The 15728-nt window shown below is 38.2% G+C and overlaps 1 protein-coding gene across 5 annotated transcripts in view; it reads left to right on the forward strand.

Moving 5' to 3' along the window:
* Window positions 1-15728, forward strand: part of UTRN (utrophin) — a 340805-nt gene that overhangs the window by 290105 nt on the left and 34972 nt on the right. For all 5 annotated transcript variants that reach the window (XM_063151512.1, XM_063151511.1, XM_063151513.1 and 2 more), the window contains 3 exons: window positions 5358-5443; window positions 12069-12226; window positions 14539-14705. In XM_063151512.1, coding sequence (XP_063007582.1) covers window positions 5358-5443; window positions 12069-12226; window positions 14539-14705 — 411 coding nt within the window. The remainder of the gene's footprint in view (window positions 1-5357; window positions 5444-12068; window positions 12227-14538; window positions 14706-15728) is intronic.

A 15728-nucleotide genomic window follows, 5' to 3' on the forward strand; every position in this document is an offset into this window, starting at 1 on the left:
TTTCCCCTTGACTATTATGTTGAAAACTTAATGTAGATGCTTCTTCAAGCCCATTGAGACTTTATTTAAACTTTGAAAAATCCAGGATGAAGGTTTACTGAGAGAAAATTACATTTTACAGTGTGTTTCCTTGTTCCCCTTTCAAATTCACTCTAGGAAGAAAAAGAAAAGCTAGAAGGCCAGGCAGCAATTCTAAGCTGGAATATTTGGTTTTGTTTTCTAAACTGGCCTTTGCAAAAGAGCTAATTTGTGTCTTGGCATTTCCATTGTATATAGTGCATTGGTGTTATGCATATAAAATGTGTCAAGTTGTTAAACTGCCAACAAAAAGCATCTGTTAGTCTCATGCTGCTAACCTGAGATTTAATTACAGATTCACAGATTAATGGCAAACTGAATAGTTCTCCAGACTTAACCTGCAGATGTCTTTGGCCCTTAAAAAGAACCTATTTATTTTTAGAAAAGGTCTGTTATGTTCTGTTTTTTCTGACACATTAGAAGTGATTCATTCTGAGCAGAGGAGAGAAACACTAAAATTACTCAGTGACTTTTACTACATCAAGGACTCAAAGGTTGTTCCAGACATCAACATCTGCCCTTATAAACATTTTCCAAACTTTGAGTTCTTTTTTTTGGCTAGTCCAAAGATTTTTTTTTTTTTTTGTGAAATTAGAGATAACTATCTTGCTTGATACTTAGAATGAGAACTGTGAAGGAAGTTTTGATCTATAAAATACTTTGGCTAGGCCTGTGTTTAAAGCATCCAAAAACAATAGCTGGTGGTTTTTCTTTTCAACTATATACTGTCACATTTGTTGAAATCTCCAAACATCATTTATAGAAAAAAGACTGATAGCTTTCAATAATAATGGAGTAGCTTAACACCCCTTGAAATGAGTTGCTTCTATATGTACTGATTCAGGGCCATGACTCATTTCAATTAGAATTACCCATAAAGAAGCTTTTATGTGCACTGTTTAAATATTTTGCAATCTTTATCTGACTTCCTGTATTTCAAGTTTTAAATTTTCTTAGGTTTTTTTTAATGCTAGGATACTTTTGGTAATGCCTTCTTTTAAATTGAATTTCTTTGCTACATTAGTCTGAGAAGGGTATCTGTGGTATCTGTGCTGGTATTTTCCATATGATCAAAGCTGTCTTTCATGCTCACTCTCTGCAGCACAATCTTCCCCTGAAGAATCACAACTTTGTTTTTGTTGCACTCATACACCTGGCAGATTCTAAGACCAGCCTGAATTAATATCCCAGGCCTTACCAGCATGTCCATTTCAGTCAAATCTGAACTTCTGAGGAATGAGGATGAGATACCTGCTCAGTCAGCCTTAACTTCATGTATTCCCCTTATGTATGGTTTTGACAGTAGCTGATGGAAGTTTTCTGCATGCACTCCACTTGCATCCCCTGTGTTTATGATGGCTGTTTGGATTAATAGAGCACTCAGTGGGAGCAGCTTAGCAGGCTGTGATAGCAGTAAGAACGCTCTGGCGAGGTTCTGGCCCTCAGTAAGGCAGGAAAATGAGCTCCTTTGTCTGACTTGTCTGTGGGTGATCAAAGGGAGATGTCTCTGCTGACCTTCACTGATCTACCAGGCTGCCTCGTGTTGCTGGGCTATGCAGATAACTGGTAGCTGCAGTCCCTGGTAGTCCTCAGCTGCAGTGCCAGCCATTGCCATTCCAACCGGCGCCAAAGTGTTCAGCTGAGTTGCCACACTCCATGGAGGCACAATCAAATGAGACCCCCCCAATACTACGAGCCCTAGGATTCATCTTCCTATGTACCATCGGAGGACTAACAGGGATTGTCCTAGCAAACTCTTCACTAGACATTGCCCTACACAACACCTAGTGGTAGCCCACTTCCACTATGTACTGTCACTAGGAGCAGTATTTGCAATCCTAGCAGGCTTTACCCACTGATTCCTTCTATTCACTGGGTATGCTTTCCACTCAACAGGAGCTAAAGCACACTTTGGTGTAATGTTCGTAGGCGTAAACCTAACCTTGTTCCCCCAGCACTTCCTAGGCCTAGCTGGCATGCCACGATGATAGTCAGACTACCCACATGCCTACGCACTATGAAACACCATCTCCTCAGTAGGGTCCCTCATCTCTTTAACAGCTGTAATCATACTAGTCTCCACCATCTGAAGACCAGTGTTGTCTAGGCCTGAGAGCTCTTTTACAAGAGAAGGCTGAATGGCTCTGGGCTCATCTTCATTCTCTAGTTTTCCTTGCCAGCACCTGATGGTTTTATGCTACTGTCCCTCCTCCCCCAGGGACATAAGGTTTCTCTGGACTTCACGTTATAATTCTGTTCTCGAAGATTCTTTATTGTGTATTCCTGATTGCAATCTCTTATATTTAATTGTGTTGCCTCTCTGACAACTTTTTCTAATCTGGCTAACTCCTGTATGCAGCTGTGCCTATCACTGGTTGTCCCTTTGGCAGTTGCATGCTTAGATAAAATGCTTATATATACTGTGTCTGTGTCATCACAATGCTGCAGAATATTTGCATACCACTGCTGGCAAACAGTAGTTTTTTACACTTACATTCAACAATTTAGTGTTAATTATATCCTGGTTAGTACATTTATAATTTACAGGTTTCACAGGCCTCTGTTTTGACTATGGTATAGACTGTGTTTGCTTGTCAAGAAGTTTTGGATCCTAACCCAGTGTTAGAAAGTTATTTAGAGAAAGGAATAGATTCAGGCTCCCCTTCATCAGGATCAGAGAAAAAAAAATATCTGAGCTGCCCAAAGTGGCCTTATCAATTGATTTTGTAATGACAAGCATGCTTGTATTGCTATAATGAGTCTGAATAGTGTGCTGACGTTTGTGGCATTTATGACACATGTGGCATAAATTTTTATGAATTCAGAAATTAAAAAGTTTCTTGAATCTTCCCACTATAAAGCCTTGATTCTTAGGTTTTGTACATATAGGACAATTAGATGGTTATGCTGCCATTCAGAAGCATCTTGCATGGTGGTCCTGCACTTGTGCTCAGCATTGGTGAATCACATCTGGAGTCCTGGGTCCAGTTCTGGGCTCCCTCAGGAAAAAAATAAGTGGACAAATTGGCATGAGTCCAGTGAAGTACAGTGAAGACAATTAAGGACTTGGAGTAACTGATGTGTCAGAGGCTGAGGGAAGAGAAGTTTCAGGGGGATCTTATCAATGTGTATAAATACCCAGTAGGAGCAGAAGAAAAGATGGAGCCAGGCTTTTCTCAGTGGTGTGCAGTGACAGGACAAGAGGCAGCAGGCACAACTTGGAACACAGGAAATTTTGCTTAAATATATGAAAAGAAGATGTTTTTAATGTAAGAGTGATCGAACAATGCCACAGGTTACTCAGAGAAGCTCTTCAGTCTCCATCCTTGAGGATATTGAAGTGGGATTCTGGGGAAACCTGCTCTACCTGGCTGAGCAGCGGCATTGGTCTCTGGAGGCCCCTCCTGATCTCAGTGGTTTTGTGACTCATTAAGATGGGAAAACTTAAACCATTGGCTTGGAAATGTCAGTACTACAATGTCTGTGGGTTTAGGGGGACAGAGGGAGTGTGTGTGGCATTTGGCTTTGGTGTGTTGGGTTTTTTTACTATATATATGACATTAGAGTTTTATATCTGTTTCCAAGAAAGAGAGTAGGGGTGAATTTGTTACTCTTTCTAAAATGTAATATTGCAGGCTTTGTAATTATTTATGTAATTTTTCGAGAAAATACTTTTTGTGTGAAGGAAGTATTTCAAAGACCCTGCAGAAATCTGAAATCAGGAGAAGCTTAAAGCCTTTGTGCCCTGACCTTTTAGCTGCAAAGTCTCACTTTCTGTCTTTAACAAACAAATGATGTGGTCAGTACCGAGTTAAATCAAACCCAAATGAATGTTCACTTTTTTTTCTGATGAATATAAATTTAAAGCACAAACAGCCATACACAGGGAGGAATAGGGAAATAACTTTATCAGGGTGTAAAAATGAGCCATTTAGATGGCAAGGTATGCCAGAATGATGTAGTGTCTGTGACTGAAAGAGGTAATTTGAAGCTAAGCTTGAATATATAAAAAGGTGGCAGTTTTATAGCATTCTGGAAAATTGGGTCCCGATTTTCCAAATAGGCAGTAAAAGTAATAGATGTTTTTGATTAATTTGGCAATAATTTCTGTATACCTCTGTTCTGTCTTATGGAATGAAGATACTGCTGTCTCGTGTTACTAGATTAGATGATGTTGTAAAGAAAAATGCATTAATATTTTTAAGTTGCTTAGCTAATTTATCAACAACCCAGGAGTAAATTAATAATTTTATATTCAGCACAACATTTGTGGAGTAAATCAGACAGCACACCATATGCTGAATGGATAGGATAGAAAGAGATATGTAATAATCACTTCAAAAGTAATTAAAGTATATATAACTTCTGTGTGGCAGAAAGGACCAAAGTAAGGTTTGAGGTGATAATTAATTTAGTGTTATCTTACTTGTTGGTGAAAGACCCAGCTAACCTTATGTGTGTAAAATATAGAGTTTAATTATTCTACATTTGTTTGGGGTTTTTTGCCACGTCTCGTTTAAAGACAAATTGCATGGTTTTTAATGTTTGAAAAAAGAAAGAATTCTTAAGAATGTGTTTCTGCATTGATCTTCTGAACTTCAAATTTGTCCTTTTCCCTGTAAGCTGGGTTTGTTGTTTTAGTATCTTTCTGAACATCATTTGCCCTGCAGGCTTAACATTACTTGCTTTGGTACCTACTTCTCTGTTCTCAAGTTGCTTTTTAGGTTTGGACATACTTTTTTGTAGGCTGGACAAGATGAGCCTGAAGTGACATTGCTTAAAAAGAATGACAGCTCCAAATCATTGAATTAGTGCATGTGATTGCCTCTTTATGTCCCAAAATTGTGTATGTCAAAACATACACCAAAACAAAAAAAAAAAAAAAAAAGAAAAAAGATATTTAATTACTGTGATGTCAAAACTTGGTTTCATCTTACAGGCATTGTGTTTCACACTGAGTAATAGGCCTTCCTGCTGTATGCTCATGTATTTTTTTCTGTGTGTATCACATTAATAAATTACTTTCAGAACTTTGCAGAGCTAGATGTCTGTTCTTTTGTATTAAAACAGGCTGTTTTGACATATAAAACCACTTGGAAGGCAAGCTGAGCTTTTATGAGGGAAGAATTCTTAATGTGATTTTTAGTGTTAATGGTTTTTTTGAGATCTGAAGTATATTTGAAATGTAGCTCTCCAGTGTCTTTGTATTATATAATAGACTAGAGTTGGAATGAAATAAAATGAAACTGTATTAAATTGTCTTGTCTTTATAATTTCAGTGGCCGAACTGGAAAAATTCGAGTGCAGTCCCTGAAAATTGGCTTGATGTCTCTTTCTAAGGGCCTTCTGGAAGAGAAGTACAGATGTAAGGAAAAATTTCTTTTACAAAATACTCTATATAATTAAGTCATGTACAATGACAAAAACCCTAGCAAAATTTGTAGTAAAACATTTCTCATGCTTAATGCAAGCCACTTTTCTTTTGAGTAAGTAAAAGAGAATTCTTTCTATTATCACCAGTGACCATGGCTAAAGTAGGATTTATATCTTGGCTGGAAAGTATTGCTGTCCATTCTAAATCATCTGAAGTCACAGTACTGCAGTCCCCAAAAGAAAAGGAGAATATAGCTTTGTGGAAGATAGAGAAGTATTGTATTTGATTTTTTTATCTCTTGTATGTATATATGTTTTGTTTAGGGGAAAAAAGCAAGTTAGTGCTGATTGCATCAGATTGATATGGCTGATAAAGCAAGGAAATGCATCAAAGTCCTGCAATTGTAATTAGTGGTCTACAAGAAAGATTATCTGAACTCTAAAAATGGTTTTCTAGTGTATGTGCTTTCTGCCAGAATTGCGCAATTGGAGTTTAAAATACATTGATTTTAGTAATCTCATAAGCTTGAGAAATACCGAGTAATATAAAAATATTTCACAAAAAGAAAATGCAGGACCAGAAGAGAATTTAGTAACTTCGTGGAAAAAAAAGCCCTGACAAATACAGAAAAGAAGATGGAGCACTATATTGCAGCATTCTAGATGATGGACATTTATATATTATGCATATAATCTCAAATTTGCTGTTCTTTACAGTAGTTCCTTGACTCATTTTGGAAACGCATGAAAAAAATTATAGAGACTGAATTTGCTCCATGTACCTTTGGAGCTCTATAAAAACATTTCTGCTTTCCTTAAGAGCATTTGTGAGCAGTCTTGTAAACTTAGTTATTAACATTGAACAGAAGTAGAGGTGCTTTATGCATTGAGACATATTTTGACATCTGAATGACATACTGAGACTTTGGGGTGTTTAGTTTCCTTCTGTCATTTGACATGTGTGTGAAGTATTCCATAACTAAAAAAGGGCTTGATGGACATTCCTTTGTTCCATGATGACAGTTCAGGAGGCAATCTGTTGTTCTGTGTGAAAGAAAAAGCTTTCATAAAGTGTAGGAGTTAGGATGTGGGTGATAAACTGATAACCCTAGGAAAAGATGGCTTTAAAGGAACTCTAAAACCTGAGAATACTCCTATTAAATTGCTATTGGTAATACATTATTGTACAGTTGCCAAATACAGGCACTGAAGCAGAATGAGGAAATTACCTGGTCAGCTTCATATTGATGTTGTTGCTTTGTGTTTAGTAGTAAAATTAAAATGGCAGCTGGTGGTGGCTACAGATTTTACATAATTTATATGAACAAGGTGGACTTTTACTCTGAAGGATGCTGTGAGAAGTCCTAAAACATAAGTTTCAGAAGACTTTTGTACCTAGTGATTGTAACTTCAACCTGAAATATATCTGAAATTAAAGTAGTTGCTTGCATTCTTGAAGTACAGAATTAATAGTTAGATAATGCATCCTTTTTGTTGTAACTTCAGCTCTGATCAATGTGCCAGGCTTTGATATCTTTGTTAGCTCTGTTGTCCTTATGAACCTTAAAATTGTCACAGAAGAGCCCTTCAATCCAAAAGAAATTTTGCTAACAAAGGAAGTGTGTCAGGTACTGTTCTTGGTTTGCAGTGGCTTTTGAAGTCAGTGTTTTGGGGTCCTCTGGCACGAGCTGTCACAGATTCATCTTTGATATGAGCTCTTTTGGTTCTCCTGATTTTATTCATACCCTACTAATCATCTATTGTTGAGAGAAATTTTGTCACATCTACTGAGTTTTCAGTCTTTAAGCAAAAATTGTAATGGAATTCCTGAGTGTTTTCAAGAAACTCAGTCACTTGGAAAAAAAACCAGGACCTCCAAAGATAGATGCTTAATGCTAATTACCTGCCTTTTGATTTTTCCCTTTCTTAGACCAACTCCTGGCATTTGCTTCTCCTTTTGGCTGTTCTAAGAGTTTCTGAGGCGTTGGCAATCACAGGCTGCTCTGAGAGTGACAGCCATCAGATGGTTGTGGTTAGAGCCCTCAGCAGAGCACAGACTGTGCCAAAAATGCACTAGCCTTGGAGAGGCAAACTCTTCTTAGAGTAGTTGGTGGTAAAATAAGCAAGTTTTCTTGTTTTAAAAACTTTTGGCTGAACCCTTAATTCTTTTGTAAAACTCTTGACCAGAATGTTTGCTGCTCAAGTGCTCTGCCTTCCTAGAGACTGGATGTTCATTTCCAGTATAGGGAGGACCTTTGCACTTGACACATTTTTAAAAAATGTTTTGACAGAGAAATTTTTGTGATTTTTTTTTTAAATTTAATTAAGCTTTTTTTTAAGATTCTAGACATGAGAATGGGTCTTTAATTAAAAGCCTCAACTGCTTTAGAGGAAACACTGAAGCCTCAATTAAAGAATGCCTATTCTTGAAAACATTTAAGACATGGTTAACTTCAAGCACATGCCCGAGTGGTCCTGAGAATAGAAATGGACCTGCAAAAGTAATTCAGTAGTTGTGGGCTGCTTACATCTATGCTTTGGGGTGAGGAGTCTCAGGCTTCTTTTTTGTTGTTGAGGCTAATGTACTGGTCTGGCCATAACCATGCTATTCTCTGCTTTCTCTTCTGACAAGGAGTGTCACTTGTGAGCTGCAGAAGAATGCATTTGTATGTACTTTACACTTGTTTCTAACACCCACAGCCCAAACTGGCAGCAGAAACAGAAAAAAAAACCCATATGGAGTTTTTTACAGTGTGTAGCTTTTGGGTAATGTGTAAAATCTTTAGGATTTGAGATGAAAAAGAAGGGCTACTTAGTAAATCCCATCTTCTAAGCAGTTCAAATAATTTGGAACTAACTTAAAAAAAAGAAGAAATTAGAACGTGCATTCTGTTTGTGACAAGGCCACATAAAATGTGACTTGTGAACATCTTTCTACTATCTGATTATCCTTTTGATTCAATAAACTTTTCAATATTTTCAAGTATCCCTTTCTTTATCAACCATTAAGTACTTTTTTTCAGGTTGTCTAGCTAAGTTACAGAGTCCCACTGGTTGCAATCCTCAAAATACTAGTGTGAGGCTAAATTTATTTAACTGATTTCTCTTTTCCTGGTTTATGTTTTTTTTCATACAACTAAGATCTGCATAATCTTTTCTCTGCTTCCTTAGTCATTCTTCTTGTACTTTGGTAGAATCCCTTATACAGTTTAACCTTTATATCAATGTATTTTACGTTGAAACTCCTTTAGTGTGTATGTACATGTTAACAAATTTCATTTAAAAGAGGTTGTGGCTTTTAAGATGTGTGATGTGTGGAGTCTCCCACTGGTGGGGAGTTGGGTGCCGGGGTGCTCCCTGTCAGAGCTGAAGCAAGCTCTCCTCCATCTCCTAGTTGAGAGATGTTCTTGCCATGCCTCCTTTGCCAGGGAATGGCTCATGGGTTATTTGGAGTAGGTAGGTCAGATAACAAGAGGATTCTCACTTTCCATGCCTTCAGTTTTGGAGCTTCTCCTCCTGTGTGCCACATTGATGGCATTGAGGGGTTTGGGAAAAGAGAGTGCCATCCATGAACTCCTTGCACCTGGACAGCCTTTGGTTGTGGTGCAGCTGGCAGTGTTAAGAAACAAATGATTTGGAGAAGTTAGAGCTCTTCAAAGGTATTTGCAGGTTTCCTCCTAGCTAATCACTTTTCCCTCTCCTGTCGCATCGTTTTCCTCTATTTACCAGCTCCACAGTCAAGTGAAGTTTTAGGGCTTAGGAAATTACTGCCTCCCAGCTCCAGCAGCTAATGAATTGTTCTTCTTTAATGGCCTGTTTCCACTGCAGACTGATGCAAACAGAAAGAATAAAACAATTTTTTCTTTTTTTTAATATACTATCAATTTTTTTAAACTGACTCTTAAAAATTGAAAAGCTTTGCCATCCTCACCTGAAGATAGCCAGGATCTGGGCTTGCCAAGAGGAACCTGCAGCTGTACAGTACTAATTCTGTCCCCTAATTCTGTCTGTGTTGGTTGTTTTTTTCTCAACACTGAGTGAACAAGATGCTATAGCTGGTGTTTGACTAGGCAAGAAAGGGCAAGAAAAATACAATAAAATCTAAAAATTAGTTCAGTCATTTGGATTTTTTTTTTTTTTTGTGAAGGTCCTTTCTTTTGCTTCCACCTCCTTTGAGAAGAAAAAAACTGTCCCTGGGCTGTCTGAAGCACACTGACAAAGCTTGCCAGTTGCTCCAAATGAAGGGCAAAACAATTTACACCATGTAATAAGAGTTACTCATGAGTGTTTCTGAACAAAGGTTGTCTTTTTCTTGATCAGAAGTGCAGTCAGACTGAATTTTCAAATGTCATTTATTTCTAATTTATTGGTGGTTGTTCTGATGGGAAACATGAAAAAGGAAGGGCATTATATAGATGGATTCTTTTTCTTTTAAGATTACTTGGGGCTTTAATCCAAGCCAGCCATTGAATGCAAAAGGGGATTGTAAAAACCAGCTGGAATTAATATAATAATTTGATTCCACCACTTCTGTAATTTGTTCAAATCACAGAATGAAAAAATATTTATTAGATAAAGTCAGCATTTAAGATGTTTTCAGAAAAGATTAATCTCTTGACTGAGTGCTAATGTACACAGCTACAGAGTTCATAAATCAAAATTGTTGGCAGAAACATTAATGTTTTTAGCTGAGCATTTTAACAATTAAAATTGTCCAATCAAAGAAACGTGCTTAGAAAGCACATGAGAAATAATAACTGTACTGCTGACAGACCTATTAACTCAGTGTTTACTGTGAGTTTAGGTACAAGCACTATGTTCCTTCCCAGTGCCTGTATCTGGAAAAATTTTCTTGATCCCTTTCAGCATCAATTTTTTCCATTGTTGCAGTCATTCTGGTTCACCTATTTATACTGCAGGGCTTGACACCTGCCTTAGGAAAATGGAGTCAGTGAAGGAAAAGTACATGGAAGCAAACATGGTTATCCAGGAAGAAAATGTGATTATTGCTTATCTCAGGTCTTTCTGGCTGCTGTTCTTGCTTTAAGCTATTTCACATGGCCAGATGTGACTTGTGGTAACTTCTAGTCTCAGTTCAGAGTGATTGTGCTTCTGTCCCTAACCAACTGAAGCATGACATATTTTTGTAGCAAAAGAAGTGGATATCTGAAATATTATTTCATTCTTCATGGAAACATAAAATAGTTTGATTTGGAAGGGGTTTTAAGAAGTTATCTAGAACAACCGCCTTGCAATGAGCAGGGTCATCTTCAGCTTGATCAGGTTGCTCAGAGCTGTGTGCAGTCTGGCTTTGAATCCAGGGATAGAACATCTATCACCTCTCTGGGCAACTTGTTCTAGTGTTCTGCTACCCTCATTGTAAAAAAAAAATTATCCTTAATAACTAGTCTAAATCTACCTTCTTTTAGTTTTAAAACCATTACTACTTGTCCTATTACAACATGCCCTGCTAAAAGCTGTGCTCCTAGCTTTCCTGTAAGGCCCCTTTGAGTACCAAAAAGCCACAATAAGGTCTCCCTGGGGTCTTCAGGTTTAACAACCCCAACTCTCTCAATCTTTCTTCAGAGTGATGGAACATCTCTCCTATGATGAGTTTTTAGCCTTTTTCTGGATCTGCTCTAACAGTCCTTCCTGTGTTGGGGACCCCAGAGCTGGACTTGGTACTCCAGGTGCAGTCTCATAAGAGCAGAGTGGGCAGAATCACCCCCCTCAATCTGCTGGCCATACTGCTTCTGATGCTGCCCAGGATACAGTTGTTATTCTGGGCTGTCCACCTTTTCGTCTGCCAGCACTCCCAAGTCCTTTGCCACAGGGCTGCCTTCAGTCCCTTCATGCCCCAGCCTGAACTGATACTGGCCATTGCCCTGACCCAGGTGCAGCACCTTGAACTTGGCCTTGTTGAACCCCATGATGTGCCCAGGTTGTCCAGGTGTGGATGGCGTCCCATCCTCCAGGTGTGTCAGCCACACCACTTGGCTTAGAGTCACTTGCAGATGCTGAGGGTGCACTCGATCTCTTCATCTCTTTTATTAATGAAGATACTAAATAACACTGGTCCCAGTACGGGCCCTTTAGGAACATCACTCGTCATTGTTGTCCGTCAGGACTCTGGGCTGTTGACCACTACCCTGTTGTTGGCCACATCCAACCAATTCCTTATCCATCTAATAGTCCACCCATGGAATCCATCCCTCTTGAATTTAGAGAAAAGGATGTTGTGGGGGACTGTGTCAAAAGCTGTACAGAAGTCCAGAGATGTGACATCTATAGTCATGCCCCTGTGCAATAATGTAGTCATTTTATCATGGAAGGTCATTACGTATTTCAGGCAGGAATTTTTGCTGGTGAAACTGTGCTTCCTCAAATCACCTTCCTGTCCACTATGTGCCATAAGAAGCCATATATCTTCATTTTTTTGACCTTATTTTTCTCATTTTGTATGGTTACGAATCAAGATTAGATGAAGGTTCTGGGACAGTGGCTGTTTGTAACTGCAACAATAATACAGAAATTAAAAGCTTGAGCTGCAGCATTACTGAATAAAAGGTGGTGTACATGGAAATGGAACAAGATGGTATCTTTTGTTGATGTTGCAGACCTCTTCAAGGAGGTGGCAGGCCCTACAGAAATGTGTGACCAGAGGCAGCTGGGCCTTCTGCTTCACGATGCTATCCAGATCCCGCGACAGCTTGGGGAAGTGGCAGCCTTTGGTGGCAGCAACATTGAACCCAGTGTGCGCAGCTGCTTCCAACAGGTAAGATAAAGACCTTCATGTGAAGAACAAAATAAAACCAAACTCTCTCTTTTGTTTACAGATTCACTTATACATGCTGATGTAAAAAGAAGCACGGAATATAAAAACATCCACTGGGTTTTGAACAGAAATTAATATGCTCCTGCAACTAAGTATGGGAAATTCATGTGAAAATGCAGCTGGGAAAGATGGTTTATGGTTTAGGAGAGGATCAAACAGATTTTGTTTAGCCAAAAGAATATATAAATCTTCATGATTTTGACAGTGTTTGCGGCTCTAAAAGCTGTTAAAAAATTTTGTACTGGCCAATTATCCTGCTTTGCATTGTTCAAAGGAACCCGATGCTGTGAGAACAACATGCTTTTTCCAGCTGGAATAAGGCATGATCTCAACAGAACAAGACAATGATGTTGATAGTAATTTTTGACCTTGTGCATGAGGAAATTATTTAGCATTATGTTACTGACAAAAGGCCTTGCAGTTGCATGAAACTTCAAGCATAGTCTTTTTTATATTGCAAGCAGAACATGGAATAAAGCTCTTGCAGCCTGCTGTGAAGCTCCACGCTACATGCAGGGGGTTAATGAGGCTGCAAGGAGTGTCTGTCTGTTTAAAGAAGATGAGAATTAAAAACAGAATGTTGTAATGGACCACAACTAACTCAGACTTTTTCAAGGATGCCTAAGGCTCCAAATGTTAGGTAGTGATAGCCATTGTGCTTCAGTGCATTATTTTTATGAAAGCAGCTGAATTGAGCATTGTCAGAAATTTTATATGGATTAAAAATACACAACAGTTTATATAAAATTACTGACTTGGATATTTCTCATTTTATTCATTGAACATTAAAGATTTTAGTGAACTTTCAGAGGATTTTCTTTTGTTATTCTTTCATAGAGATTTCTACATTTTTGTCCAGTTCTTTAAAAAATGCAATTGTGCTGACTTTTTCCCCAAACTATTAGATTCATTTCTGGATTCAGGTGATTAGGATGGGAAGAGTGTTTGTCCAGGTCATGAATAAGTTGATAGGTACTTACAGAAGTTGATTTCACCAATTAACCATGTAAAGCTTCCCCTGATGTCTTAACATTGCTGCTTCAGACAATAAGGGATGGTGCTTGAATTATCTATCACTGCCTTTGAGTGGTTTGAGTCCTATTGAAATAAATTTTTCATTTATCATGCACAAAGGGACCCTTTATGTCCCTCAAATATCTACCCCATCTCCCATGCTATTCAGCTATGGGTGGGGGGTACTAGCAAGGTACTGTTTCAGTACTTAATGTATTATTACAATTATACTGATAATGAGGTTGCAATCCCTCAACTCACAGGAGTAGTTCAAGTTTAGTCCCTGGTTAGGACAGCATAGAGAAAATGTGCAGCTGCATGTCAGTTATCTCAGCCCAGTGAAAGCAAGGATTTTGTTGGTGAGGAAGAAACGCTCTTTTGTTTCCATGCTTCTCCCTCTTGTTGCCAAAAATGAACTTGGACCATGAATAGGTTAAGAAGCTTTCCATCATGTGTTACCATTTAAGAATAACTTTCATTTTAAGCTTTATTTTATTGCTTCTATTGAGCTCAGAAATATTGAGCTCTGTTGTTATTGCTGACAAAGTTGATGAATACAATACCTTTGTAGCTAGGCTCCTCTTAAAGAAAATGTGGAAGTGTGTTCGCTTGTTTCTTAAAACGATCACGTAAATACATCAGCTCGAATAGATTCTTGCAGTGACTGGCTATAAATGGCAGATTCCTTTCTTGTTCTTTGCCTGTTTGTTTGTTTATTGTGTGTGTGTGTGTTATATTTAATGTGCTAACTAGAAAGAACACCATGGGCTTAGAACACAATAAAAAATTGGTGAGTCTTGGGGCAATCAGTACACACATGCAAACACTACTGACTTTTAGTATTTTGTCATCAATCTTAACTCAGAAGTTAACCATGTCTTCAATATGTCTGAATTGCAGAGTGTGCTCACTTGCTTTTCGAGTCAAGTCAGTTGAAAGACAGCTTTACTTTACAGTCTGTTACTTTGGTACTATGTCCTCCATCTTTCTTACCATCTGTCCACTCTATCACAGCTGTTTGGTCTTCTAAAGTCTTAATGACTTAACTTATTTTCTTTATTTTAATTTTCATTGAGGTTATTTCTTGTATCCTGTAAATAGTTTTGGATTAAACTGTCATGGAAAGAATTCATGCAGGTTGTTGGGGTCTTTTTTCCATAGATTTTTCTAAAGAAAATCTAGTCTGCTGTTTTGTTGTTGTCTTTTTTAATTTGGATGTGGGTTTTTTCTCTCCACAGAACCATAATAAGCCAGAAATAACTGTAAAGCAGTTCATAGATTGGATGCACTTAGAACCACAGTCAATGGTGTGGTTACCAGTTCTGCACCGTGTGGCAGCTGCAGAAACAGCAAAACATCAGGCCAAGTGCAACATCTGTAAGGAGTGTCCAATTGTTGGATTTAGGTAAGAGGAAAGGTGTTGGGTACAATATTTCTCTGAAAATATCCACATTTTTAAGCCTTCCAACAAGTGAAGTTTTTTCCTGTCTGTTTTTCCACTGTTTTCCTTCTTTAAGATGGGATCTGTCACCCATGGTGAGGCCAGTGTGGCCTGAGCCAGTGCAGTTCTGGTTCATGCAGTGCCCCTGTTGGACACCCAGTGGTCCTGTGCCTGACAGAGGCACATGGGCTGTCCTCAGATGGTTTTGGATTGGTGGATTCAAGAGACAGCAAATGAAGTATAAATGCACCCCATGTGTTCTGTAAGCACAAGATCAAAAGGAGGTGATCAGTAAGAAAAAGCATGGACTGTCTGTCTGCTCTCCTGCATAAGGCTTGGGAAACTCACTTGTGCCAGGCAGTATAAAACAGCCTTCAACGTCAGTCTTTCCTTGCTTAAAACAAACACTGATATGTTGCTGTAATGAGACTTTTAAAGTCCCTATGTCCCTGAACATAACCTAACTTTTCTCTTTTCAAAGAAAGGTGTGAATTCTAAAAGAAAGTGTTACATGGGGAATATTCTCCACGTTATTCTCCTAAGCTGTAGTTGGTACCCTTAGTAAGTAATGCTATGACTAAGATGCATTTGTAAATTGATTGCTCCAGTGTATAAAGTGATGCAAACCTCATCTCCAAAATCTGCATTAGAGGCCAGAGGTGAGCATAACTGGCTTTTTCCTCTACTGTGGTCATGGAGTCTAATGTATTATCTAGGAAAAATATAAAGCAGTCAATCATGTAAACACTTCTAAGATTTTTCTTTAGGTATCTAGGCAGATGAGGAATTTTTGTTCATCCTTTTAGAGGATAATAATATGAATCTTGAGGTCAGATTCATCTTGCCTAGTTTTAGGAATGCTGGCTTTAGTCACTCTAATGGGATTGAGCTAGCAACCCTCATTTTCTTTTTTTATTATAAATATAGGTATGTGATTATTTGCAAAAGTAATAATCTGATCAAACTTTGTTGCCAGTCTTAAAAGGA

The sequence above is a fragment of the Melospiza melodia genome, chromosome 3, assembly GCF_035770615.1.
Source record: "Melospiza melodia melodia isolate bMelMel2 chromosome 3, bMelMel2.pri, whole genome shotgun sequence".
Classification (NCBI taxonomy): domain Eukaryota; kingdom Metazoa; phylum Chordata; class Aves; order Passeriformes; family Passerellidae; genus Melospiza; species Melospiza melodia.